The 27380-nt window shown below is 32.1% G+C and overlaps 1 protein-coding gene across 2 annotated transcripts in view; it reads left to right on the plus strand.

The window, feature by feature from the left end:
* Nucleotides 1-951: 951 nt before the first annotated feature.
* The window catches only part of LOC127708850 (broad substrate specificity ATP-binding cassette transporter ABCG2-like), a 38035-nt gene continuing 11606 nt past the window's right edge, over nt 952-27380 (plus strand). The window contains exons 1-12 of one of the 2 annotated variants that reach the window (XM_052214008.1): nt 952-1296; nt 2879-2938; nt 3543-3657; nt 8033-8185; nt 9997-10154; nt 11008-11159; nt 12692-12772; nt 15914-15937; nt 19658-19718; nt 21141-21249; nt 22684-22749; nt 24292-24377. In XM_052214008.1, coding sequence (XP_052069968.1) covers nt 1100-1296; nt 2879-2938; nt 3543-3657; nt 8033-8185; nt 9997-10154; nt 11008-11159; nt 12692-12772; nt 15914-15937; nt 19658-19718; nt 21141-21249; nt 22684-22749; nt 24292-24377 — 1262 coding nt within the window. In that variant the 5' untranslated portion in view covers nt 952-1099. Of the gene's footprint in view, nt 1297-2878; nt 2939-3542; nt 3658-8032; nt 8186-9996; nt 10155-11007; nt 11160-12691; nt 12773-15913; nt 15938-19657; nt 19719-21140; nt 21250-22683; nt 22750-24291; nt 24378-27380 lie in introns of those variants that run through there. The other variant, XM_052214009.1, reaches the window with a different exon arrangement.

Here is a 27380-nt window from a genome sequence, read left to right on the forward strand (position 1 = left end):
GCGCTTACAATATTAAAATTTAACTGTCTCGAGTGGAGAAATATCGTAACACACTTGTTGCAGTGGTGAAATCTATATATATCACTTCTGAGAATTGTATTAACCAACTGATCTTCATATGATTTCGAGCGATTTAACAAACTAAACATTGACTTTCGCATAACTTTATTGTAAAGACATAACAACATATTACTTGCGCTACACCTATATTGATATCTCATTATTATTCTGAAAGCATTGTTATACATTACACGCATTTTATTTAAAGAGGTAGACTTACATTTAGACCATAAAGATACACAATAGACATTCATACAATAACTTCGGACTGAAAAAGTTGAATCTTGAATTCACACCCGCAGAACATTTGTTCAATTTTCGCTTCAGCATATTAACTTTCCTGCATATACTTTGATATTGTCTCTTTATGTCACAATCACATTTAAATTATTACAAACCATATGTCCAAGATATTTATATTCATCAACAAGTTGTAATAAATTACCACATAAATATAAAAATAAGGAGATGTGATATGATTGTCAATGAGACAACTATCCACCAAAGTTCAAATGAAGTTGATAAAAGCATGCAATTACAGGCAACGGTACGGCCTTCAACAATAAGAAGACCCCATACCGTATAGTCGGCTATAAGAGATCATAAGAGGTCCCGACATGAAAAAATTGCCGATTCAAGTGTGAAAACTAACACGGCCTAATTTATAACACAACAATATACGAAAAATAAATATGTTTTTTTTCATGAATTTTATGATTTATATGTATAAACAAATCATCGACAAAGGTACATGAAAATCTAATTACCATTGATATTAATAATACATTTTTTACATTTTTTTTCCCTTAAATATGGCGAACGAACCCAGGGCGAACATGTAGTTAGGGCGAACGGACCCAATACCGTGACACGTGTGCTCCGAGACGGAGGAATTTACATAGAAAATAGAAGTTATGTAAACAAAAAAAAATCTATAATCTATTTGATAATTTGTGTTCAAATGTTCTCATAACATTGTTACCTTGGACAAACACGTGTCCGAAAATTGTTACAGTGCGTCAAAACTGTAGATTAAAAAATGTCCAAAACGAATGGTGTTACAAATAATGCGTACAACTACGGATCCAACGATGGACAAGCAAAAGTTGACATGGAATCAAGTAATTACGAAAGAGCTGCAACCATCACAAGCCATAACATCAGATACACAGTGGATGTTAAAACAAAACCATGTTGTGGGCAGGTAGAAAAGAAGGAAATATTAAAAGGAATCAAGTTAGTATAAATGTATTTAATCTATCAACTGAGCAAAACATTGATAAAAAAATGTTCCATAATCTAGTATTAGTCCAAATAATTATGACGTCTTGAAAGGCTATTATATTTTTTTTCTTACATCGATGTAAGGCGTCAAAGAAAAAAAATATAATAGCCTTTCAAGACGTCATAATTATTTGGACTACTCTAGTATATGATCAGAAGGTCTGATTTAAAGATTTCGTTTAATCCGAAAACTAAACATGCTATATAAAGCTTGCATGTATTTTATCATATTGGTGTCCTTGAAAGGCTATTTTCAGAATTTAGGACGATAGACATCTGAAAGACAAATTTATTTCATCATTTGGTCAAGGATATACATGATATATTTACTCTGTCTATGTTTCAGGTCAAGTTTACTTCAAGTTCATAAGCTCCTAGGCTATTGTAATGCCATTCATAAAAAGCCTACTGGTAATGCAGTCATTCCTACACACATCACATATATATTATATCAAGTCAGGATATTTCCTGAGAACAACTATTGAAAAACTGCATTCATATGAAGACAATCAAAAGCAAGATTTTGATGTCATTACCCATGAAATACCTAAAAAACAATTGTAAAAGTTGAATTCCTCAGATTTGCTGCAGTTTTGAGTATTTTAAACATACATAGATCTATCTCCAGCATATTTGCATCGATTTGTATGTCATGTATGTGTATAACTTATACTGTTTCAATCATGGTTGACAATTTAAAACTTCTTTCACTTTAAATCATATTAATATCATATCATTAGGGTATCTATATTGGCTACTTCTTTCACTTTAAATCATACTAATATCATATCATTAGGGTATCTATATTAGGCTACTTCTTTCACTTTAAATCATACTAATATCATATCATTAGGTATCTATATTTAAGGCTAAGCTCAGAATAAAAATTAAAAGGGGGTATTAATGTTGTCGTAAGCCCATTTACTTTAAACAAAAACCATTCATCAGGAAAACAAAAATAAGTCAAAATATACATGTACCAGATAGGCAATAAAAAATCGAAAAGTTATAGAAAAATGACAAACTCCCCCCTCCCCCCCCCCCCAAAAAAAAATAACCAAAAAAACCACAACAAAACACACAGAACTGTAAATTAAGCAATAGTATTTATTCAAAGATTAGGAGACCTCTCAGTCTGTGTTTGAGAGTCCAAGTACATTATGTAGCTCACTACAGGGATCACTAGCCTGTCAGAAATGAGGTTGACTTGGAATCCAGCTCATGGCAGGGTGCGTTAAACTCAGATCATATTTGACTAGGATTGCCAGCTTTCCTGTCAAAGGTCTTAGTTCTCTCAAGATACACTAGTTTCCTCCACCAATAAAAACTGGCGGCCATGATATTGCCAAAAGTCCTGAAAGTGGTGTTAAACGCCAATAACCTATTGATCAATCAATCAATAAATACATTATGCAAGTACATTATAACATGTTAATATGTAGTTTTATTATATAATTAGTTATTGCAAAAAGATCATTAGTAGAAACATTAATACATTTTTGTTTAATATACAAAACTGTACTTGCTATTGTAGTGGAGTTTTCAAGCCTGGTATGAATGCCATCCTTGGACCAACAGGTAGTGGAAAATCTTCGTAAGTATTGTATAAGTTCTACATGGACTATAATAATGCTACCACTTAAGTCAAAATTTATAATATTTTAACATGTTTAATGCTCTAAAAATTTCTTATATATTTTTGTACTCAACATTAGAATTAATGACCACGATAATAAACAATGATAAATTTGATATTTTGATTTTATAAAAAAAAAATTAAAAAATTCCTGATAGCCCCGTCTTTTTCAAAGTTTGCATGGTCTACATAAACCATGTAAACTAAGGTAAAAGCTGGAGCTTTCAGGAATTTTTAGATTTTTTTTTACTAGATTATTTGTCATATATGTTATTTTTTTATCATGTTTACAGTAAAAACCATTTCCCCATAAATCTTAATCTTGTTATGATATCAATGAATTCTAACACCCTTTGACCAACACTTTAGGTACACAGCTTTAGAAGATTCTAGAAAAACACAAATAATTTTCCTGATTATCAAATTAAATCAAGATATAAATATTTGCATGGGGGAAAATACATATTAACCAAATCACAAAAGATCCAAGAGGTGCATGCTTCAGGGATCACACATTAGGTAGCACAAAATATTTATTTTTTAACTTTTATGAAACTTCCAGATTATTAGATATATTAGCTGGAAGAAAAGATCCTGCTGGCTTACAAGGACAGCTGTTACTGGATGGATCTCCACCTCCTGAAAATTTCAAGTGTATGGTGGGCTATGTTGTTCAGGTTTGTGTTTCAACATTCGACATGTAGTAATATCAATACCTGGTAATATCAACTGAATTCAATCACACATTGTCACATGAGAAGGCAAATAAATACTTAACAAGTTGCAGATAAACAAGAGAGATGGCTAATATACACTTCACCAGGACCTGTAAAATCTTGACTTCCACTGGAAAAGTCAGACTTTTTATACGACCGCACAAATTTTTTTGCATTGTATAATGCAATGATGTTGTTGTCTGCGTTGTCGTCTGAAGACACATTTGGTTTCCGGACAATAACTTATGTTTAAGTGAATGGATCTCTATGAATTTTTACCAGAAGGTTCATACACAAAAGGCAGGTTGGGATTGATTTTGGGGGTGATGGTATCAACTGTTTAGGAATTAAGGGCCAAAAAGGGGCCAAAAACAAGCATTTTTGTAATTTCCGGACAATAATTTGTGTGTAAGTGTATGGATCTCTCTGAAATTGTACCACAAGGTTGTATATCACAAAGGGAAAGCTGGGATTGAGTTTGGGTTTAATTGCCCCAAAGGTTCAGGAATTAGGGGAAAAAAGGGGCGAAAAACAAGCATTTTTCTAGTTTCCAGACAATAACTTGTGTTTAAGTGTATGGATCTCTCTAAAATTGTACTACAAGGTTCCATACCATAAAGGAAAGGCTGGGGGTAATCACTCCAAAAGGGGGGTGGGGGTTCAAAAAGTTTTTTTTTCCAATTTTTTGGGGGGGGGGGGTTCATTTTTTTTCTTCAAAATTTTTGAAATCTTCAATTGCACAGTATTGCGCAATAGCAAGAAATCTTCAACTGCACAGTATTGTACAATAGCAAGAAATCTTCAATTGCACAGTATTGTGCAATAGCAAAAAATCTTCAATTGCACAGTATTTCTCAACAACACAGTATTGCACTTGAGGTCGAAAGGGTCCAAAATTAAACTTTGTTTGATTTCATCAAAAACTGAACTATTGCGGCTGTATGATTTGCTGAATCTTATTGTGCATTTAGATTTTTATTTTGGGCCCTGTTTTCAAATGAGTTCATATTAAGGTTTGAAGGATCCAAAATCAAATTTTGTTTGATTTCAACTAAAATTAAATTATTGGTGTTTTTTTATACACGGTTGTATATTGGTATGACGTTGGCGTCGTTGTCGTCATTGTTTTTCGCACAATAACTTTAGTTTAAGTGAATGGATCTCTATGAAATTTTACCGTAAGGTTCAATACCACAAAAGGAAGGTTGGGATTGATTTTGGGGGTTATGGTACCAACAGTGAAGGAATTAGGGGCCAAAACGGGGCCAAAATTAAGCATTTTTCTAGTTTCAGACAATAACTTGTGGAACAGTATATGGATCTCTCTGAAATTATACCACAAGTTTCCATACCACAAAGGGATGGTTAGGATTTGCTGTGGGGGATTATGGCTCAAACCGTTTAGGAATTAGGGATAAAAAAGGGGGAAAAACAAGGGTGTCCTGGTTAATGGACAAATACTTTAGTACAAAACATAATTTAAAGCAGTGTAAGGGAGGTAATTCAAATACATCATATTTGTTTATTTTCTTTTGACCACATTTATTTTTTCTCATTTCAGATTTCAGAAATTAAAAAGAAAAATTCTTCAAATATTATTTTTTTTGCAAAAAAAAAGTGTGTGTGTGTGTGTGTGTGGGTTAATAAGCAACAGCATAGTGTATTGCACAAAAGGAAAAAAAACAAAGGGGGGTAATTTTTTTTTTTATTTTGTGGGGGAGGGGTGGTCAACTCGCAACAGCAAAGTGTATTGCACAAAAGCAAAAAATTGAATATAAATTCAAATCATATAACCAATTCTAAGTTCTTTTACTACAGTTATTCTGTTTCAGAAACCTTTTATGTGTCAAACATTTAATTACAATCCAAATTCAGACCTGTATCAAGAGCGAATATTGTGTCCATTTTTACCCCAACTGTTCAGGGTTGGACCTCTGTGGTCGTATCCAGCTGCGTTCGGGGAAGCAATTTATTATATGATGAATCTAACCATGTAGTTAGATTTTGGATATCAGACCATTCTAGGTAAATTAAATGTCCCATTTCAAATTTTTAAGATCTTTGACCACATTTATTTTGTGTCAGAAACCTATCTTATGTCGAAAATTTGATCACAATCCAAATTCAGACAGTATCAAGCTTGAATATTGTGTCCAAACTTGCCCTTACTGTTCAGGGTCCGACCTATGCAGTCGTATCAAGCTGCGCTCAGCGAAGCATTTTATTTTTTTTTAGTCCCCTACCGTCGAAGGAAACTTCAAGTGTGCACTCCGTCTGTCTGTCTGTCCATCTGTCAGTCCGGCAAATCAGTATTACACACTTTTTATGCCCCCGCCGTAGTGGAGGGGGCATTAAGTTTTACCCTTGTCCGTCTGTACGTACGTACGTCCCAAAATTGGTTTCCGTTCCCTAACTTTAGTTTGCCTCAACAATATGTTATGAAACTTATACACAATGCTTATTACCACAAAACACAGATCAAGTTTGAATTTTGGTGGCATCACTTTTACCGTTCTAGAGTTATGCCCCTTTTCAAATGGAAAAAATTGCTGAATTTTTCGTTTCCGTTCTCTAATTTTAGTTTGCCTCTACCAAATGTTATGAAACATATACACAATGTTTATTACCACAAAACACAGATCAAGTTTGAATTTTGGTGGCGTCACTTTAACCATTCTAGAGTTATGCCCCTTTAGAAATGGAAAAATTGCAAAATATTTATTTTCTTCTAAATATCAAGTTATTTTTAAAATTGGAGTTATCTTCCTTTGTCCATGATTATAGTTGAATCAACTACAATCAATGCTTTATACAATGCAATGTTTAATTTTGACTTCCACTGATAAAACACAGATAAAGTTGAATTTGGGTAGTGTCACTTTAATCATTATTGAGTTATGCCCCTTTATAAATTGAAAGATTGCAAAATTTTTAGTTGCCATTCTGTAACTTAAGTTTGCCCCAACCAAACATTATGAAACCTATACACAATATTCATTACCACAAAACTAAGATCAAGTACAAATTTTTTGTTTCCGTTTTCTAACTTTAGTTTGCCTCAACCAAATGTTATGAAACTTACAATGTATACACAATGCTTATTACTACATAATACAGATTAAGTACGAAATTTGGTGGCAACACTTTTACCATTCTTGAGTTATGTCCCTATATAAACATAAAAATTGCTGAATTTTTCGTTTCCATTCTCTAACTTTAGTTTGTCTCCACCAAATGTTATAAAACTTATACACAACCGTTCTAGAGTTATGCGTGTTTACAAATAGAAAAATTGCTGAATTTTTAGTTTCTGTTCTCTACTTAAGTTAGCCTCAACCAAATGTTATGAGACTTACACACAATGCTTATTACCACAAAACTCAGATCAAGTTCAAATTTGGGTAGCGTCACTTTTACCGTTCTTCAGTTATGTCCCTTTATAGCTATATGATATGCAAGCGGGGGCATCATCTGTGTCCACATGTTAACACTATCCACATTTATTTTCTTCGTACTTGAAGATATTGATTTTATATTTGGTAAATTGTTTTATCATGACAAGTTACAGATTAAGTTTGAATTTTAGTTTCTGTTCTGATGATTTTGTGCAGAGTTATGGTCCTTGGACTTAGAAAATTCACTTAAATAATCAGTTTTCCACACTTTTTTCGTCATGCTTGAAGATTTTGACTTGATATTTGGTATATAGTTTACACCATGACAAGTTATAGATCAAGTTAGCATTTTGTTCCAGTACAATTAATTTTTAACCGGTAGGGGACTATGTATTGCTATGCAATACTCTCAGAATGCTTGTTTTTAAATGCATCATCATGATCACATCATTTTATGTAAGGTTTTTGATAGATATACTTTGTAGAAATTACAAACATTGCTTAGGACATCAAATTTCTATGTAATAATCATAGTGGTTTCATTTAAAAGAATATAAATTATGTACATCATTTATTTCCTGTTTTATTTTACTCCAAAATATGCATAATATATTTACCCATAAGCATGATATGTTTTATGTAACAAAAACATATATTTTCTACTCTGGGGTACTTTAAAGGACATGGTAACGAAGAGGAAAAGAAATGTAATTTTTATTCTAAGGAACAGGTTTCCTTTTTATGCATTTTTGCTGAATAAATCCCCCAAAACCTCCCCATTATTAAAAATTAAAAAAATAGCTAAATAAATTAACTGGCCCCCATCTGAGCTATGAATGCTACTTTTATAGAGCTTGTGAATGCTAGTTTTATAGAGCTTATGAACGCCCATCAAATGTTTTGGTACATTGCATGATATTTACTTGCTTATAATTTTATAGGATGATGTTGTGATGGGTGGACTAACAGTTCGTGAGAATTTTGAGTTCTCAGCAACTCTAAGGTTACCTAATCATGTCACTAAAGCTGACAGAAAAGACAGAGTGGATAATGTTATAAATGAACTTGGTCTGAACAAATGTGCTGATACTAAGGTATGTAAACCGTGATCTAAGATGATGTTAACGTTTACAGAAAAAGAAATGATATGGTGTAACAATTCATGACACAAAATTCCTACCTGCACTTGTGACAAAACCTAGAGCAAAGTTTTCCAACTTGTGTCTAATCTGTTTGTCCTTTTTTTTTAACAATAAAATATGTTTAAACTAAACTTATACATCTAAGCAAACACACATGTGCTGTTGTTCCCGTAAGCAAAAGAACAGCATGTGTGTGTTTGCTTAGATGTATTATGAATAATACCTGGTATTGCTGGTAATTAATAATTTCATGAATTTTACACAACCAAAAGTCTTTTAGTTTGAAAATCTTTATGGGTTATATGCGGGAAAAATGATGATGCTTTTTTATGGATGATGAAAAAAATTTTCCTCATCCATAAAAAAGCATATGATATTAAATTTCAATATACAATCATAATAATAGGTCTATACTTTTTCATATTAACGATAAATCAAGACAACTTCAATTGTAATTATTATCCCGATATGGGGATAAAAGCACCAATTACTGTAAATTCAGAAATTATTGGTGCATTTATGATTACGATGTTTGAAGAATGAACAAAAATGTGAGTTTAATTATTGTAATTTAGGAAAAGCTACATACATTTGTATGTATCAGTTATCAGAATGTGAGTTCATAGTATTGCAACTTTAAGGAGTTGCATTATTCAGTTAACTAAAGGTCAACCTTTTCATATTTATACCCCACTCCACATAGAAACTGCTCCATTGAAGGAGTTTCTCAGGGGGTTGCAACATGACATATATATATTTATAGAACAACTAATCTAAGAATTTAAATATAGAAAAATATTCAACAATTGACCGAACAACACATTTATTCACGAATGCACGTAGTGCATGAGATAATTATCAGGTGTTTGTTCGGTCACGAGTTGGATATTTTTTGATATTTGAATTCTTTGAATAGTTATTAGGGCCCCCCCGAATGGGGGACGTCCTATAGTGATCAGTCTGTCCGTTCCTCCATCTGTCCGTCTGTCTGTAACAAATTGTGTCCGCTCTATATCTAGAGAACCGTTATGATTTCAAAGTTTATACTTGACATGTATATTAACCTAACACCAGAGGGTGTGTCATAATGTATGTACAACTTCCTAGGTCAAAGGTCAAGGTAAAAAACTTTGGTTTTAGTTGACAACCCCATGTCCTATGATAAAGATCATGTCCGCTCTATATCTTGAGAACTGTTATGGTTTCAAAGTTTATACTTGACATGTCTATAAACCAATACCAGAGGGTGTGTCATAATTTATGTACAACTTCCTAGGTCAAAGATCAAGGTAAAAAAAACTTTGGTTTCAGTTGACAACCCCATGTCCAATGATAAAGATACAATTTTTTTATCACACATTATTCACAGCGGGGCCCACAGAGATGGCTCCCATCTCAATGATATCTAGTTCTTTTTATTACATTGACAATAGGCTTTTTAATGGAATTAAAGTAGAAAATGCAAGGAACAATATCTTTTTCTAAGCATTCACAATTTGCTTTGATGAGACATCATCGACAATGTCTTGAAACACCTATTGTTGTATGACGTCAGAGAAGTGAAATAATCATGTGAAATTATCGGGTTTTTTTTTACTGTGAAATCACGGTAATTCATTGCATCCAATGTAATAAGTACTAATGATCAGGTTTTTAATGCTTATTGATGTCAAACAAAATCAGATGCAGCTTCCTGATTATGATGTTTTTATTTACAAAGGATTTATGCAGTATAACTGATAGTTACAGTATATTTTTCAAAGGTTGGAAATGAATTTTTCCGAGGTGTGTCTGGTGGAGAAAGAAAAAGAACAAATATTGGTATGGAGTTGATTATCTCCCCTCCTGTGCTATTTTTAGATGAACCAACAACAGGTCTTGATGCCAACACAGCTAACTCTGTAATGATGTTATTGAGAAGGTATTGTTTTGTTCAATTAATGATGTGGATAACTGCCATTTAAATTATCTGAAGAACAATGGGTCTAGTGTAACTATTTTAGGTTTATTCTATCTTATGCTATAATAATCGACTGTTATGTGTAGGTCATGGATGCAGTCCCTTACTGCTTCAAATAAAAGACTTTAAACTCTGTATTTTCTGCTTTTCTGCCAATCATGCAGCATTTAGGAGTCAGAGCAAAGAAAAATTATTGTCCTTAATATGCATGTAATACTTGCCACTTGACATAGCCATCAGACGAATCTTGACAAAACTTAATAGTACTTTTTCTTATTGTTGTTTTAGCTATTATTAGAATGTGGATATCAAAAACAATGATTTTAATGTCTGTTTGTAAATCTGTCCCCTGTATTTGATCATCCAACATTTAATTTCTGAATGCTTAACCATTTGATCAAATCTTTTGAAACTTTTCTCTTATTATGATAAAAATAAAATTGAGAATGGAAATTGGGAATATGTCATAGAGACAACAACCCGACCAAAGAGCAGAAAACAGCCGCCAATGGGTCTTCAACACAGCGAGAAAATCCTGCCCGCTTCAGCTGGCCCATAAATAAAAATGTGTACTAGTTCAGTGAAATGGACGTCACACTAAACTCCAAATCATATAATATATATATGAACCAATTTATGCACATTTAGTATAGTTTTTAGTGGATTTAACATCCTTCAAAAGTTATGACCCTTGCTTAAGAATCGGAAAAATTGTGGATGTGATCTGATTCTATTTTCCCTCATGCTAGGTTGTTCTGTATGTTAAAATTTAACAAATTTTTAATTAAAATTTAACCTCTGTTTATGCTTGTAGATTAGCATTAAAAGGAAGAACAGTTGTCTTTTCTATTCATCAGCCAAGATTCTCTATCTTCAAGTTATTTGACAGTTTAATGTTGTTATCTATGGGTGAATGTGTTTATCATGGACCTGCTCATGAATCTTTGGACTACTTCAAATCTATAGGTTTGTATACATATTAATTATGATTTTGAGAAATGTGTCTACCCTACACCCTTATGACATGGGTTAATGTCTCTGTGCAAGAAGGGCTGTGCATAATTGGCGTAACATAATGTTGTTATCCATTGGGGAATGTGTTTATCATGGACCTGCTCACAAATCTTTAGAGTACTTCAAATCTATAGGTTTGTTTACATTTTAATTATGATTTTGAGAAATGTGTCTACCCTACACCCTTATGACATGGGTTAATGTCTCTGTGCAAAAAGGGCTGTACATAATTGGCTTAACATAATGTTGTTATCCATGGGTGAATATGTTTATCATGGACCTGCTCACGAATCTTTAGAGTACTTCAAATCTATAGGTTTGTATACATATTAATTATGATTTTGAGAAATGTGTCTACCCTACACCCTTATGACATGGGTTAATGTCTCTGTGCAAAAAGGGCTGTACATAATTGGCGTAACATAATGTTGTTATCCATTGGGGAATGTGTTTATCATGGACCTGCTCACGAATCTTTAGAGTACTTCAAATCTATAGGTTTGTATACATATTAATTATGATTTTGAGAAATGTGTCTACCCTACACCCTTATGACATGGGTTAATGTCTCTGTGCAAAAAGGGCTGTACATGATTGGCTTAACATAATGTTGTTATCCATGGGTGAATATGTTTATCATGGACCTGCTCACAAATCTTTAGAGTACTTCAAATCTATAGGTTTGTATACATATTAATTATGATTTTGAGAAATGTGTCTACCCTACACCCTTATGACATGGGTTAATGTCTCTGTGCAAGAAGGGCTGTACATAATTGGCGTAACATAATGTTGTTATCCATTGGGGAATGTGTTTATCATGGACCTGCTCACGAATCTTTAGAGTACTTCAAATCTATAGGTTTGTATACATTTTAATTATGATTTTGAGAAATGTGTCTACCCTACACCCTTACCATGCTTACGACATGGGTTAATGTCTCTGTGCAAGAAGGGCTGTACATAATTGGCTTAACATAATGTTGTTATCCATGGGTGAATATGTTTATCATGGACCTGCTCACGAATCTTTAGAGGACTTCAAATCTATAGGTTTGTATACATATTAATTATGATTTTGAGAAATGTGGCTGCATTTCACCCTTATGACATGGGTTAATGTTTATGTGCAAAAAGTGCTGTACATAAATGGCTTAATATAATGGTGATCATCAATTACTGACTGAAATTGGTTGGCTTCTTCCATTCTTCCAATATTCCTTATATCTTTCACTGACCAATAAGAGTTAATTTTGATATTTGGAGCAATCAGTGTTGGATTGCCTTCAGTTGCTGTGTACCACTTTAGAAGATTTGGGCCACTGTATATTGCATGTTATGATGAGACCTTCAAGAGCATTTTATTCTACAAATAATATGTGATAGAATATTACAACTGGTATAGTAATAACTGTAAAATACTTGTTCTTGATGATTGTTATAGTATTTTTGTTGACAGTTACTGTTGAAAATGATTTTTACAGGATATGTTATAGAAGAACACAACAATCCACCAGATTTTTTCTTAGATGTTATTAATGGAGAGGCAAATCACTCAGAACAAGGTATGAAATTTTATATACATCCACATACTGTGGATTCATTATTATATGTGAGATATTGTTTTTGTGGGTATAGGTTTAACACAAATTGTTCAACAAAGTACAATTTTTCTATAGGCTGGTATGCAGATTTTGGCAAAACTACAAAATCAAATATCCACAGAAATAAAAATTTTCATCAATTCGTAAAATTGGTATCCATGAAAATAAATAAATCCACACATTTGATTTTGCTCTTAGTTTTCAAATTTGAAAATAAGAAAAAATATAGTTGATACTAGTATGAAATCACAGCCATCTTATTTCAGTTGATTCAGTTGTGTTTTAAGCTTCAACATATTTACCACATTGTTTTCTTGACAGATCAAGGATATATGTTAAAGCATCACATATTTGTCCTATCTTAAACAAAATAGAGCCAACCACATTATTATATGTCGAAATAAATTAAGTTGGCTCACATTAAGGCATAATTACAATTTTCAGTAGAGCATCTGCCCATTGGATATTTTGCTTATTTCATAAGTCAGTTTAATATGGTTTTTTTTTTCAATTATTTTAAATTTGAGATAAAATTAAAGATTTATTATCATTGTTGTGATGTGAAGTTTGTAATTTGCATATGTCACATGTCCTCGACCTCATTATTATGATTCAATGTTAAACTAGAAGTTAAGGTTTTAGTGGTTTTGTTTTGCTATAAGGTTATTTTCTTATCTACTATAATTAAAAGTCCAATAATATTTGATATATATGTTAGACGCAGATCGACGTCTGGTCTCTAATCTATGTCCAATTTTTTTACCCTCTAATCATCGTCCAATCTGACATCATGCATAAACGAAACAACGTCCGATCGATAGTAGTCTCCTCTCGTTGGTGTCCAATTACATTTAATCATTTATATTAGTTTGATCTTTGTTTATATCATCTGTATCGTTTTTTGTCTTTGTGTAAAGCTGCTTAAAGCAACAAATCGTTTTTGTCCAGCCTGCGGCTTTTGTCGCAGAAAGCTCGACATAGGGATAGTGATCCGGCGGTGGCGTTAGCTAACTTCTTAAAAGCTTTATATTTTCCAAGGTGGAAGACCTGGATGCTTCATACTTTGTATATAGATGCCTTATGTTATGAAGTTTCCGTCTGTCATATGTCCATTGTCCTTGACCTCATTTTCATGGTTCAGTGACTACTTGAAAAAAAAGTTAAGATTTTTTGTAATGTTAATTTCTCTCTTATTATGAGTAATAGGATAACTATATTTAATATGTGCGTACCTTGCAAGGTCATCATGCCCATCAGACAGTTTCTTCGTCTGACCTCGACCTCATTTCATGGATCAGTGACCAAGGTTAAGTTTTCGTTGTCAAGTCCATATATCAGATACTATAAGCAATAGGCCTTCTATATTTGGTGTATGGAATGATTGTAAGGTGTATATGTCCAACAGTGTCATGTGACCTTGACCTCATTTTCATGTTTCAGTGGTCTAAGTTAAGTTTTTGTGTTTTGGTCTTTTTTTCTAATACTATATGCAATAGGTCAACTATATTTGGTGTATGGAAATATTTTACAATATACATGTCAGTCTGGCAAGTTTTATTTGACCTTGACCTCATTTTCATGGTTCATTGCTCAGAGTTTAGTTTTTGTGATTTCGTCTGTTTTTCTTAAACTATAACCAATAGGTCAACTATATTTGTTGTATGGAATGATTGTAAGGTGTATATGTCTGTCTGGCAGGTATCATCTGACCTTGACCTCATTTTCATGGTTCATTGGTCAATGTTAAATGGTAAATGTTTAGTAAATGCTCCTAGGTCAGGTAACATTTAAAAAGAATGTATTTATTAAAAAGAAATGCTGTAAGATGTTCATGTTTGTTTGACTTGGGTCTATTGACCTCGACCTCATTTGATGGTTTAATGATAAATCATTATGTTAAAGTGCTGAGGTCTGCTTCTTTGTTACTGTAAGTAATAGGTTAACTATATTTAGTCACTTGAATTGTTTTAAAAATGTAAGTATATCTGACCTTGCCATGGAGATCACTGACATTGACCTCGTTTTCTGGTTATGTAATCAAATTATTCTTGCCCAGGTAAGAGGTCAACTAAATATGTCACTTGATCTTGATCTCATTTCCATAGGTCAAGTAGCTGCTAATGTTAGTTTTTCTGTTTCATTGGGTTGGTCAACTGTGCAGTGAACATAGTCACCTGACTTTGACCTTGACCTCATTTTCATGGTTCTTTGATCAACTTCAGGGTGTTCACTCATTTTGGAACAATTGCTTAATTTTTATTTAACTTATATTGAAGACATTTACCAGAATGTTATACTTAAATTTAAATTCAGAGAATCTGTTACTTGGCTAGGGATAACTTTTACAAAAAAAAGTCCAATTTATTCCAAGATAATTGATTGGATATTACAAAATTTACTTGTTTTCATACTTAAATTTGAGATTAATAAGTATTTACGCAATTAAATTATGATATTAAAAAACCTTTCTAATTAATCATTTGCAAAAAGACAAGATTACACATTGATAAAGAGAAACATTTATCAATTTCTGAAATATTTTTATATTTGAAGTACAAATGTCTTATATTAAATTTAAGTTTCAAAAAATTTCAGTTTAAAGTAAGTATTGAAGATTTATGTTATGTTTATGGTTATTGGGGCATTTAAAGATGATAAAGCAATAAAATTTATGGTTGAGATAACAAGGTGAAGTTTATGAGTATATCATTGTTGAATTGACCTTCAGGTATCAGATTAAACAGTATGAAGTCTTTTTAACCATTGATAACACTGTATATAAGATTTTTAGATCATATTTTATACTTGTTATCTATAAAACATTAATACTATAAAATGTAGATTTTTTTAATGTTCTGTGAATTATGTGCTGATATGTCATGTATGTCAATAGGAATACTTAAATACAGAGAAACATGGTTCCATTATTAAGTTCTTTGGTTGTATCACTGTTTCATTTTCAAAACATTAGTTATGGCTAACTTACAAAAGGCAAAATCAAAAGAGAATCTTTAATTGAGATCATTTTCAATCAAAGCTTATAATACATGTAATATGTAAAAATTTCATTAATTGAGATAAAACATTTTCGTTTGCTTTTAGATATAAAAGAAATTTCACTGAAAGGTAATTGTGACAATGTACACAATACTAATAGTGTGTATGGTTCATAATGTATATTTTATATACAAGAAAGTGTAAGCTACAAATGTGTGCTCAGTAAACTAATTCACTCACTTTTAGAAGTTAGTGGTGCACTAAATATATATATTTATGCATTGCCTTTTTAGCTCACCTGACCCAAAGGGTCAAGTGAGCTTTTCTCATCACTTGGCGTCCGTCGTCCGTCGTCGTCGTCCGTCGTCGTTAGCTTTTTACAAAAATCTTCTCCTCTGAAACCACTGGGCCAAATTTAACCAAACTTGGCCACAATCATCATTAGGGTATCTAGTTTAAAAAATGTGTCCGATGACCCCGCCAACCAACCAAGATGGCCGCCATGGCTAAAAATAGAACATAGGGGTAAAATGTAGATTTTGGCATATATCTCTGAAACCAAAGCATTTAGAGTAAATCTGACATAGGGTAAAACTGATTATCAGGTCAAGATCTATCTGCCCTGAAATTTTCAGACAAATCTGACAACCTGTTGTTGGGTTGCTGCCCCTGAATTGGTAATTTTAAGGAAATTTTGCAGTTTTTGGTTATTATCTTGAATATTATTATAGTTAGAGATAAACTGTAAACAGCAATAATGTTCAGCAAAGTAAGATCTGCAAATAAGTTGTCATGACTAAAATTGTCAGTCGACCCCTTTAGGAGTTATTGCCCTTAATAGTCAATTTTTAACAATTTTTCGTAAATTTTTGTAATCTTTTACAAAAATCTTCTTCTCTGAAACTACTGAGACAAATTTAACCATACCTGGCCATAATCATTATTAGGGTATCTAGTTTAAAAGATTTGTCCGATGACCCTGCCTTCCAACCATCATGGCCAACTTAGTTAAAAATAGAACATAGGGGTAAAATGCAGTTTTTGGTTTATATCTCTGAAACTAAAGCATTTAGAGCAAATCTGACAGGTGGCAAAAAAATTCATCAGATTTAGATTTATCTGCCCTGAAATTTTCAGACAAATCCGACGACCCGTTGTTGGGTTGCTGCCCCTGAGTTAGTAATTTTACAAAAATTTTGCAGTTTTTTGTTATTATCTTAGATATCATAATAATATCTAATACTATTAATTATGATTTTAACCTTATTTTACATGATTTCCAAAGCATCAGTAAATACAGGTGAGCAACACAGGCTCTTGAGAGCCTCTAGTTTCTGGAAGCTCTAAATAATTTTATATATATCTTGCAGTATGTCCAGTTGCATTTTCAAACCTATAAATATGGATATGGCCTTTACACTAACTGATTTTTTATTTTCTCATGATTAATTTTAACATATCATTTTTTTGGTTCAGAAAAATACTTTTTGTTAGTAATATGTTTTGTATGACCTATTTGAGATTGACATAAGAAAGGTCAAGTCAACCTTATTCGCTGTTTTCTCATGATTGTTTTTTGTTTCTATTATAAAATTTTTGCTTCTTTGTCTTATGTAAAACTTTTCCTTTTTTTCAACTAAAAGGTAACATACAGGCATTGCTTGTGAAAAACCAAGAACAGTTATAAATAAAGTTCCCCAAAGCTTAGAAAATTGACCATAACATCTTATTTTCCTTAAAGCTGTAGGACACATAAAATGTTCTTTATTGAAAATTATTGGAAACCTTAAAGACCTCGATTTTACCTAATTATATAATTTCTTTCATTAAGATACACAAAATCTCACATAATGTTCTCCTCGAGTTAAAACTAGCAAGGATACCCCTTTTTTGTCATTTTGAAATATGTCTCTGTTAACATTTAGTTGCCTTAGGTGTACATGTATGTATCAGAAATGTTTGGTGATACAACTATGTATCAGTATTTTATTGAATGAATGGTGCATTTAACATTTTGGTCATCTTATAAATTAAAGTAGATATTGTCTATTTTATGCTTGTAGGCCAACATATAGACCACCATACTATTGTATCTAGGATATTCAAGGGTCTTCATGTCCCATATATCATATTTTTAACAATTACATTTTTTAAAAGCCTTAATGATAAACATCTATGGCTATGATCACTTTTTTTCATTATATTGAAAAACATGAAACAGGATGTGAATATTAAATGCATGTACAAATTAGTAACAATGCTTTTAGCTTTATGAATGCAGAGCTTTTTCACTTAGTTTGTATTGAAAAGCATCATATATCCTTATGCTTTTTTCAATCTTTGTTCCATTCATAGTTTTTTCTATAGTTTCTTCTTATGCATACACCTAGTTAATGATACTGCAAGCTTTTTTGCTTTTGATTGAACATATTTTATCCTTTTTGCATCAATAACTTTTGATTTTCTCAGTTTGTTCCATAGGCAATTGTTTCTGTCAATTTTTCGTACAGGTGTGGAACCCCCCATTGACAGAAACAAGCGCCTGTGGTTTGTTCATGTTGTTTTCAAATCAAATAGATTTGCCAAATGAATATTATAAACAACAACTTCTTCAAATATCCACAGTCTTAAGTAAATTTTCTCCCTCAGATTAATTCTAAATATTGAATAAATTGGGGTTAATGAATTTCGCCGTTTCAGAATCTAATGCATTCTGAGTAATATTTTCAAAAGCGTACACCAAAACGTTGTGATTGGTTTAAAACTTTCTGAACAATAGAAATGATGTAAGGTTATTTTCATTTTGGTGTACGAACAATGAGATTACCCATAGTCCTTTAGATTCTGAAAAGGCGAATTGAGTCGGCAGTTGAACCAAACAATTACACCAAACATATACATCTTGAGACCTTAAACCATTTTTAGTCATGAACAAGAATCTACAGCTTATTGAAAACCTGATATTGTACTCCTATTACACCAGTATTTTTTTAATCAAAGATGTCTGTGCAGCAATGTATTTTTCTATAACTGTGAAATAATGATCTCTTAAGTGCCAATATCTTGTTTTAAAACACCAATGTTTTGAAATTTGCATGCATGTTACATCATGGTTCTTGTAACATTTTCTAGAAATGAAGTCCAGAAAGATAATGTTTAGTATTTGATTGGCTGGTGTTTAAATGCCACTTTCAGTGCTATTGTGATATTTTGTGGCAGAAGGAGGAGTGCCTGGAGAGAACCAATGACCTTCAGTAGAAAAACTGACAGTCCAAGTCAATCAAGCTTGGCTGCCACGTGTGGGATTCGAACTCACAACCTCTGTGTTGACAGACTAGTGATACAGTAGTTTGACTACTAAGACCACTTGGCCATCAAGGCTCTTATATTAGTAGTTGCAAATGCAGATATACATATGAATAAAAGAAGATGTGGGCTATACTTCAATGAGACAGCAACCAAACGATAAACATAACCAAGAGACATGTAGCTTTCAGTTTGCTTATGTAGAGAAGAAGAATTGTTAAAATTTACAATCTCAAAATTGATTGCAATGAAAAAAACAGTTTTTTATATAATCATTTAGATTTAGTAATTACTGAACAATGAATTTTGGAAGTCCATGCAAGTTATGTTTCAAAAATATGTAAAAAGTTAACTTTATGCAAATACATTGGTTAACAATTTGGAGTACAAGTTTTAAAACTTTTGTAGTTTTGGAAGAAATTAATAATAATACTGTGTCTTTAGAAAACTTAAATGAGGTCACCCTGCTGAAAGAATATATAAAAATGTCCAAATGAATGATATGTCAAACTATTTGAATTAATTATATCCAGTATTTTACAGACATTGAAGAAGTACATAAGAAATTGGTATCATCTTTTCAGAATTCAACTTTAAATTCAAGGTATAGAATATTTATTAGGATTATTTGGAAAAACGTAAAATATTCAGGAAAAAACAGCAAATTAATTAATAAGAAAAAAATTAAGAGTTGCTGGATGATTTTTACGAGAATTGTAATCGTCTTTTATACGCCCATAAGGGATATATTATGGTATGCTGTAGTCCAGCTGTCTGTATGTACAATAAATCAACATTAGGACGAATGGAAGAAAACTCTCCTTCTATATTGAACCTGTTTTGGTTTGTCATTCCAGAATTTCAGGGCTTTAACTATAAATTTATGGCATTTTTTATTCACATATATCTCACACTTACTCAAGTTTTCATACATCGTATACTAGTGTTGGTATTGATAAAAGAAATCTCCTCTACGGTTTTGAAATTTGTGTGATTTCTGGTTCCAGAGTTATTGGACTTAACTGCCAGATTTATGGCAATTTTTCAAATTTCTTGCACTTACTAGAGTATACCAAAATTAATTTACTCAAAACTTTATGCTGTTACACAAGCATTTGGATTGATTATAGGAAACTCCCTTTTGATTTTGAAAAGACTTTTAATTGTCAGATTTTAGTTGATTTTCACATGTTGTACACTAACTTGAGTATGAATGAATAGATTTACTTGAAGCTTTAAACAACTGTCGGATTCCAAAGTTATATTTGACATATAAATAAAGATAAAAAAAGTAAATAGCTTAGATAGTATGCTGTGACCAAATTTCTACAAACTTAATGCTGTTGTTGGGATTGGTTAATGTAGGCTCACTTCCTCAAGTTTGAATTTTCTGATCGGATGTTCCAGAGTTATGAGACTGTTTACAGTCATACTTTAGTCAATATTTATACACCTTAGGATATGTACATGCAAGTTATTCTATAGGGCCATTTTACTGACTTCTGATTAAAAACATTTTAAATATTCAATTTTTTTTTTTAACAATTTCTATATGCACAAAAGAATGTATCATGCACTCTTTGCACAGCTGTTTATTATAATTGTTCTCCAGTAGGATTGTCAGTATGTAAATCTTCCTTGCAGAAATGCATGATATTTATAACCATTATTGGCATGAATCAGATATATTTATTAATGAAAATATTGTAATTGTTTATTTTGTATTGTCTTGGTAAATTGCTTAGCTGCCATTAATATCTGTGTATGTGTTGTAACTTCTTTGTAGTATAATGTAGTTGCAAATATAGATTAGTACTATATTGTTTGATTGGCAGATTTGTATTCAAATAAAATCTACATTGTCAAATAAATATCTGCTTTGATTCTTATCTAAATATATTTTGCATGAATGCATCTTGTTTATATATACTAAAAGAAAACAGTCTATTGCATGTTAGTGAATGTTTTACAATTTTTTTTTTTTTTTGCATGAAAAGGGAGATAACTAAATAGTATTTATTGACAGATTACAAAATGAGATGAATCCAATCTTACAACAGTATCAGCATGCTGTAGAGACCAATACTGTTAAGGTTTTACCTAAAATAGAATACGCAACATCAGCTTTCACACAGGTATATTGTTGTATTATAAAGAGGCAGTTTCAGTGATTTGCTTTTTCAAATGTGGTACTGAACTTGCATGACAATTTTTCCAGTGGATGTAAAGAAAACAATCATATTTTTCATATGTTTCATTAAAAGTATTGCAAAACTCTGAATTCAAGGTTGAATAAGAAATTCCTTTCAAAAATTTAGATTTTTGTCAACTTCAAATAATATATCAATAAAAATTGTCTGTACGAAGTACAATCCTTGTATAAAAATTGAATAAGTCAATATGAATATTCAAACATTGCCATATCCATATCCATATTTTTTTGTAAGTTCAACTTTTAATAGAAGATTCAACATAATGTACTGTAGATTCATATGAAAATGCCAAAAATAAGTGGCTCTACCTTTTCTTTATCTCATTTGATTGGCTCTACCTTTTCTTTACCTTATTTGATTAACTTACTGTTTAGCTGATATACTGGGAATTGATCTTTAAACTAAAGCAGAAGTCATTTTATGTAACAAACTATAATGAAATAATTAGAAATATTTATAGGGGGCATTTAAATGACTGGGGTATAAGGGAACTTAACTGTATATGATATAGCTGCATCACAAACCTATTTGGCTGGCTGTAATGTGATATTGTACTAACATGTATCTGTCCTATATGTACAGGCTGCAATACAATTGACCATTCATTCATCATATAGCTTTTTTAGTCCCCTGTCGAAGGGGACTTTAGGTTTGCACTCCGTCCGTCTGTCTGTTTGTCTGTCTGTCAGTCCGGCAAATCAGTTTTCCACACTTTTTTTCTTCATGCTTGAAGATATTGATTTGTTATTTGGTATATAGTTTTATCATGACAAGTTACAGTTCAAGTTTGAATTTTGTTCTGGTCTGATGATTTTGTGCAGAGTTATGGTCCTTGGACTTAGAAAATTCACTGAAATAATCAGTTTTCAACACTTTTTTTCATCATGCTTGAAGATAAGGATTTGAAAATTGGTATATAGTTTCATCATGACAAGTTACAGATCAAGTTCCAATTTTGTTCCTGAATGATGATTTTGTGTAGAGTAATGGTCCTTGGACTTAGAAAATTCACTGAAATAATCAGTTTTCAACACTTTTTTTCATCATGCTTGAAGATATTGACCTGATATTTGTTATATAGTTAACACCATGACAAGTTATAGATCAAGTTAGAATTTTGTTCCAATACAATGAATTTTTAACCTGTAGGGGACTATGTATTGCCAGGCAATACTCACAGAATGCTTGTCAATATTACACACTGTATCAACCCTCAACCAATATAATCCTTAGAGCTGAATCTGGAGCTATCAGAGACTATGTTCTCTATATATCATGTATATTACCATATAAACAATTCCATGTTACCAAATATGGATAATTTAACCAAGAGTGATGTTATTATTTTACTTTCAGTTTAAAGCTGTTTCTGGTAGAACAATACTTAATTTACTGAGAAATCCACAGTTGTCAGTTATGCAGGTAAGAATGTTTGATTTATAGTTAAAGCATTTGATATTTGTGTTGATGCATCATTTTAAAGTTTGATATTGGTTTAACTGATGGAAGATGTATAAAATATTTGATAAACTTTCAATATGATTAAAAATTCTAAGTCCATTTAAAAATAAAATACGAAAAAAAATGGATTTATTTTTTTACAAAATTTCCTTCTAGATACTAGCTTTTGATCATAAACAAGCTTCTGTCCAAGTTTGGTACAAATCCAAAATAGTATAAGAAAGTTATTAAAATTTTAAAAACTTTAACCACAGAGTGAATGTAATATTTCCCCGGCAGAAAAACTAAGTCCATATATAAGTAAAATACGGAAAAAATGGAATTTTATTTTTACAAAATTTACTTCTGGATACTATCTTATGATCATAAACAAGCTTCTGTCCAAGTTTGGTAGAAATCCAGGATAGTTTAAGAAAGTTATTAAAATTTCAAAAACTTTAACCACAGAGTGAATATTTGTGGACGCCGCCGCCGACGGAATGTAGGATCGCTATGTCTCGCTTTTTCGACTAAAGTCGAAGGCTCGACAAAAACCATAAGTACAGGAGGTTATTGGTTCTATCCCAGACGAGGTCAAACCAAAGACTTGAAAATTGGTATTAGATGTTTTTACGCTAAACACACAGCATTTAGGAGTAAGAGCAAATACTGGTTGGCTCATAGTCGGAATGTTTCTCAGGAGTGGATCCAGGATTTTAGGTTGGGGGGCACAAACATAAATTTTCGCCGAGCGGAGGGAGGTGAAAATTTATTTGAGGTAAAATTGTTGAAATATTCTTTATTAAGCTGAGGACAACCCATGATTTGCAAATTTTAAGGGGGGCGCACGCCCACCATGCCCCTGCCTGAATCCGCCCCTGTGTCTTAATAGGTTGACATGTCTTCTTGTGGACTGTAACCTTGTGAATTAGCATGTGAAGAATCTGACTTAGTGTGTCTTTCTAGTACAAAGTAGGGTTTATATTTATATCCTAGTTAACATGTTGTTGTCCTGATATGTAATATAAAAAAGAAGAGGCATGATTGCCACAAGAGATCAAATGACACAGAAACTATAGGTCACTGTACTGCCTTCAACAATGAGCAAAGCCCATACCGCATAGTCAGCTATAAAAGGCCCGAAATGACAAATGTAAAACAATTCAAACGAGAAAACTAACGGCCTAATTTATGTACAAAATAATGAATGAAAAATAAATATGTAACATGCATGTTATAGTTGTCACTAGAGGTTAAACACCACCCCGTCTTCAATATCATCATTATCGGTGCATAAAAACAGAGAAAACTGTTAAATTACTTTATTTTACATTTATATGTTAATGAAATGTTTAAGATGAATGTACCGGTAGACCTCCAACTTAACTGTTTCACAAATTCAGCCAGAATTGTTCATAACAAATGATTGGCTGTTAACTATGGCATTTTCATATTTGTCTTTACATTGAAACTTTGTAAGGTAATTTATTCAGAACAATAACAATTTCAGATTTTTTTTTACAGTGGTTGGTGTTGATAATATTTGGGTTGATTGTTGGTGCTATTTATTGGCAGCTAGAGAAGGATTGTGTAACAGGGATCCAGAACAGGTATATTAAATATCAAGTTTACTCCATTTTTACCTGTGTCTCCAACAGTGGAAGCAGGTGAAGTAACCGCTCCACTCTGTCCTTTATTCCGTCATTCTGTCTGTTTGAAAGACCTTTGGTCAAAACTATTGTCAGGGATTTTATATTTAGTCAGCAGCTTAATAATATTGAGTTATAGCGCGTAAGCAATTTTAACATCTGCCGTGAAGCCACTTCCTGATATCGAATAGTTTGAAATTTTACAATACTCATTGTACAAGATGTGTAACAAAAATATTAAAACTCCAAAAAAAGGCAGCAAGATTAATTTTAGATACAGATCCTTTATCCCCTTCATCCCCTTATTTAAAGAACTTGGGTGGATGACAGTTGAAAAAAGAATTAAATATCACAAATATTTACTTGTATGTAAATGTGTGCGTGTGGAAGCACCAATGTACCTTGTTCAAAAGTTTAAACTGAAATCAGATAATAATCTTTACTCCTTGAGAGGTGTTACTCAAGGTAATTTGATAGTTCCTAAGCCAAAAGCTGAGCTGTTTAAGAAATCTTTTGTTTATTCTGGATCAGTGCTATGGAATGGACTACCACACAAAATGCATAAAGCCCAAAACACTTTTACTTTTAAACAAAGTATCAAGAAGTACTTGACACTGTCCTGATAAGATTCTGTTTTTCTACAACGTATTATTTTGATTTGTATAATTTTGATTTTATTTTGATTGAATTTTTTGTCGAGCCTGCAACTTTTGTCGCAGAAAGCTTGACATAAGGATAGTGATCCAGCGGTGGCGGCGTCAGCTAAGTTCTTAAAAGCTTTATATTTTAGAAGCTAGAAGAGCTGGATGCTTCATACTTTGTATATAGATGCCTTATGTTACGAAGTTTCCGTCTGTCATATGTCCATTGTCCTTGACCTCATTTTCATGGTTCAGTAACTACTTGAAAAAAAAGTCAACTTTTTTTGTAATGTTAATTTCTTTCTTATTATGAGTAAAAGGATAACTATATTTAGTATGTGCGTACCTTGCAAGGGCCTCATGCCCGTCAGACAATTTTCATTTGACCTCGACCTCCTTTCATGGATCGGTGAACAAGGTAAAGTTTTTCGTGGTCAAGTCCATATATCAGATACTATAAGCAGTAGGTCTACTATATTTGGTATATGGAATGATTGTAAGGTGTACATGTCCAACTGGTAGGTGTCATCTGACCTTGACCTCATTTTCATGGTTCAGTGATCAAAGTTAAGTTTTTGAGTTTTGGTCTTTTTTTCCAAAACTATATGCAATAGGCCAACTATATTTGGTGTATGGAAATATTTTATGATGTACATGTCAGTCTCACAGGTTTTATTTGACCTTGACCTCATTTTCACAGTTCATTTCTCAGTGTTAAGTTTTTGTGTTTTGGTCTGTTTTTCTTCAACTATAAGCAATAGATCAACTATATTTGTTGTATGGAAGGATTGTAAGGTGTATATGTCTGTCTGGCAGGTCTCATCTGACCTTGACCTAATTTCCATGGTTCATTGGTCAATGTTAAGTTTTCATGGTTAAGTTTGTTTCTTAGATACTATAAGCAACTATATTTAATGCATAAATTGATTGTAAGGTGAACATGTCTGTCTGGCAAGGTTCATCTGACCTTGACCTCATTTTCATGGTTCATTGGTCAATGTTAAGTTTTCTTGGTTAATACTGTTTCTTAGAAACTATAAGCAATAGGTCAACTATGTTTGGTTTATTGAATGATTGTAAGGTGTACATGTATTTCTTGTTTGGTTTATCTGACCTTGACCTCATTTTCTTGGATCATGTTAAGTTAATGTGTTACTTGTAGTAAAGCTTTATATTTAGGACTATCAACATAAAATCAATGGTTAGTAAAGAAGGCGAGACATTTCAGCGTGTGCACTCTTGTTTAAATTTTTTACTACATGTACCTCTTGAACAGTTTTATCTCTTAACATGTTTTTAATAATACATTGAAATGCTTTTCTGTAAATTAAGTATGTGTGAATATTTGTTTTTGATTGTATTGTAATTTGTTTGTGAGGACCTCGGGCAAGATTTGTTTTTTGTAACTAACTGTGTTTACCCTCTTTAAATAAAAAATTTATTATTATACCCCCGCTTTAAAAAAGTGGGGGTATACTGTTTTACCTCTGTCTGTCTGTCTGTCCATCCATCCGTCCATCTGTTAGTCCATCCATCAGTCCGTCCGTCAGTCTGTCCGTCCCATGAAAATTTTTCTTTGCATTTTTCTCAGGAACTACTTTACAAGGATTTCTGAAATTTGGTTTCAGGGTTTATATGAGTCAGATATACCGTGTGATGCGTTTTCAGATTCATCACTCAACAACTTTCTGTTTACCGAACACTTACATCATTTTACACATGACATTCAAGTAGTTGAAAATTTTCGTCACATTTATCTCAGGAACTACATTACAAGGATTTCTGAAATTTGGTTTCAGGGTTTATATGAGTCAGCTATACCATGTGATTCTTCACTCAACAGCTTCCTGTTTACCAAAATATTTGGTCGGGGGTATCATCAGTGAGCAGTAGCTCACAGTTTCACTTGTTATTATTATAATAGTAAAAAACCATATACTTTTGTGCCAAATTATACAAATAACAAATATGATTTATATGAAAACACTTTAACAAGTCTGAATTTAAGAAAAGGTTGATTTACTACCAGTTGAAACCCTGTATGGCAAATCTTAATTCATTCAGAATTTAAAATCAACTAGAAACCTATAGTTTATATTTCATAATCAGTGGCAGATCAAGTTGGAGTTTTGTTCTGGTTTAGTGATTTATTTTAAAAGTTGTGGACCCAGAGCAAAGTAAATATTTTAAAAATATCAGTTTTTGAAAATTACAAACCTGTAGGAGATGACAATTTCTGCATGAATTAATTGATATTCTGACCCAAGTAATGATAAGATGGAAATTCCAAATTACATCAGTAACAACTAAATGCTTTCCCCAT

The sequence above is a fragment of the Mytilus californianus genome, unplaced genomic scaffold, assembly GCF_021869535.1.
Source record: "Mytilus californianus isolate M0D057914Y unplaced genomic scaffold, xbMytCali1.0.p SCAF_7, whole genome shotgun sequence".
Taxonomy (NCBI): Eukaryota; Metazoa; Mollusca; class Bivalvia; order Mytilida; family Mytilidae; genus Mytilus; species Mytilus californianus.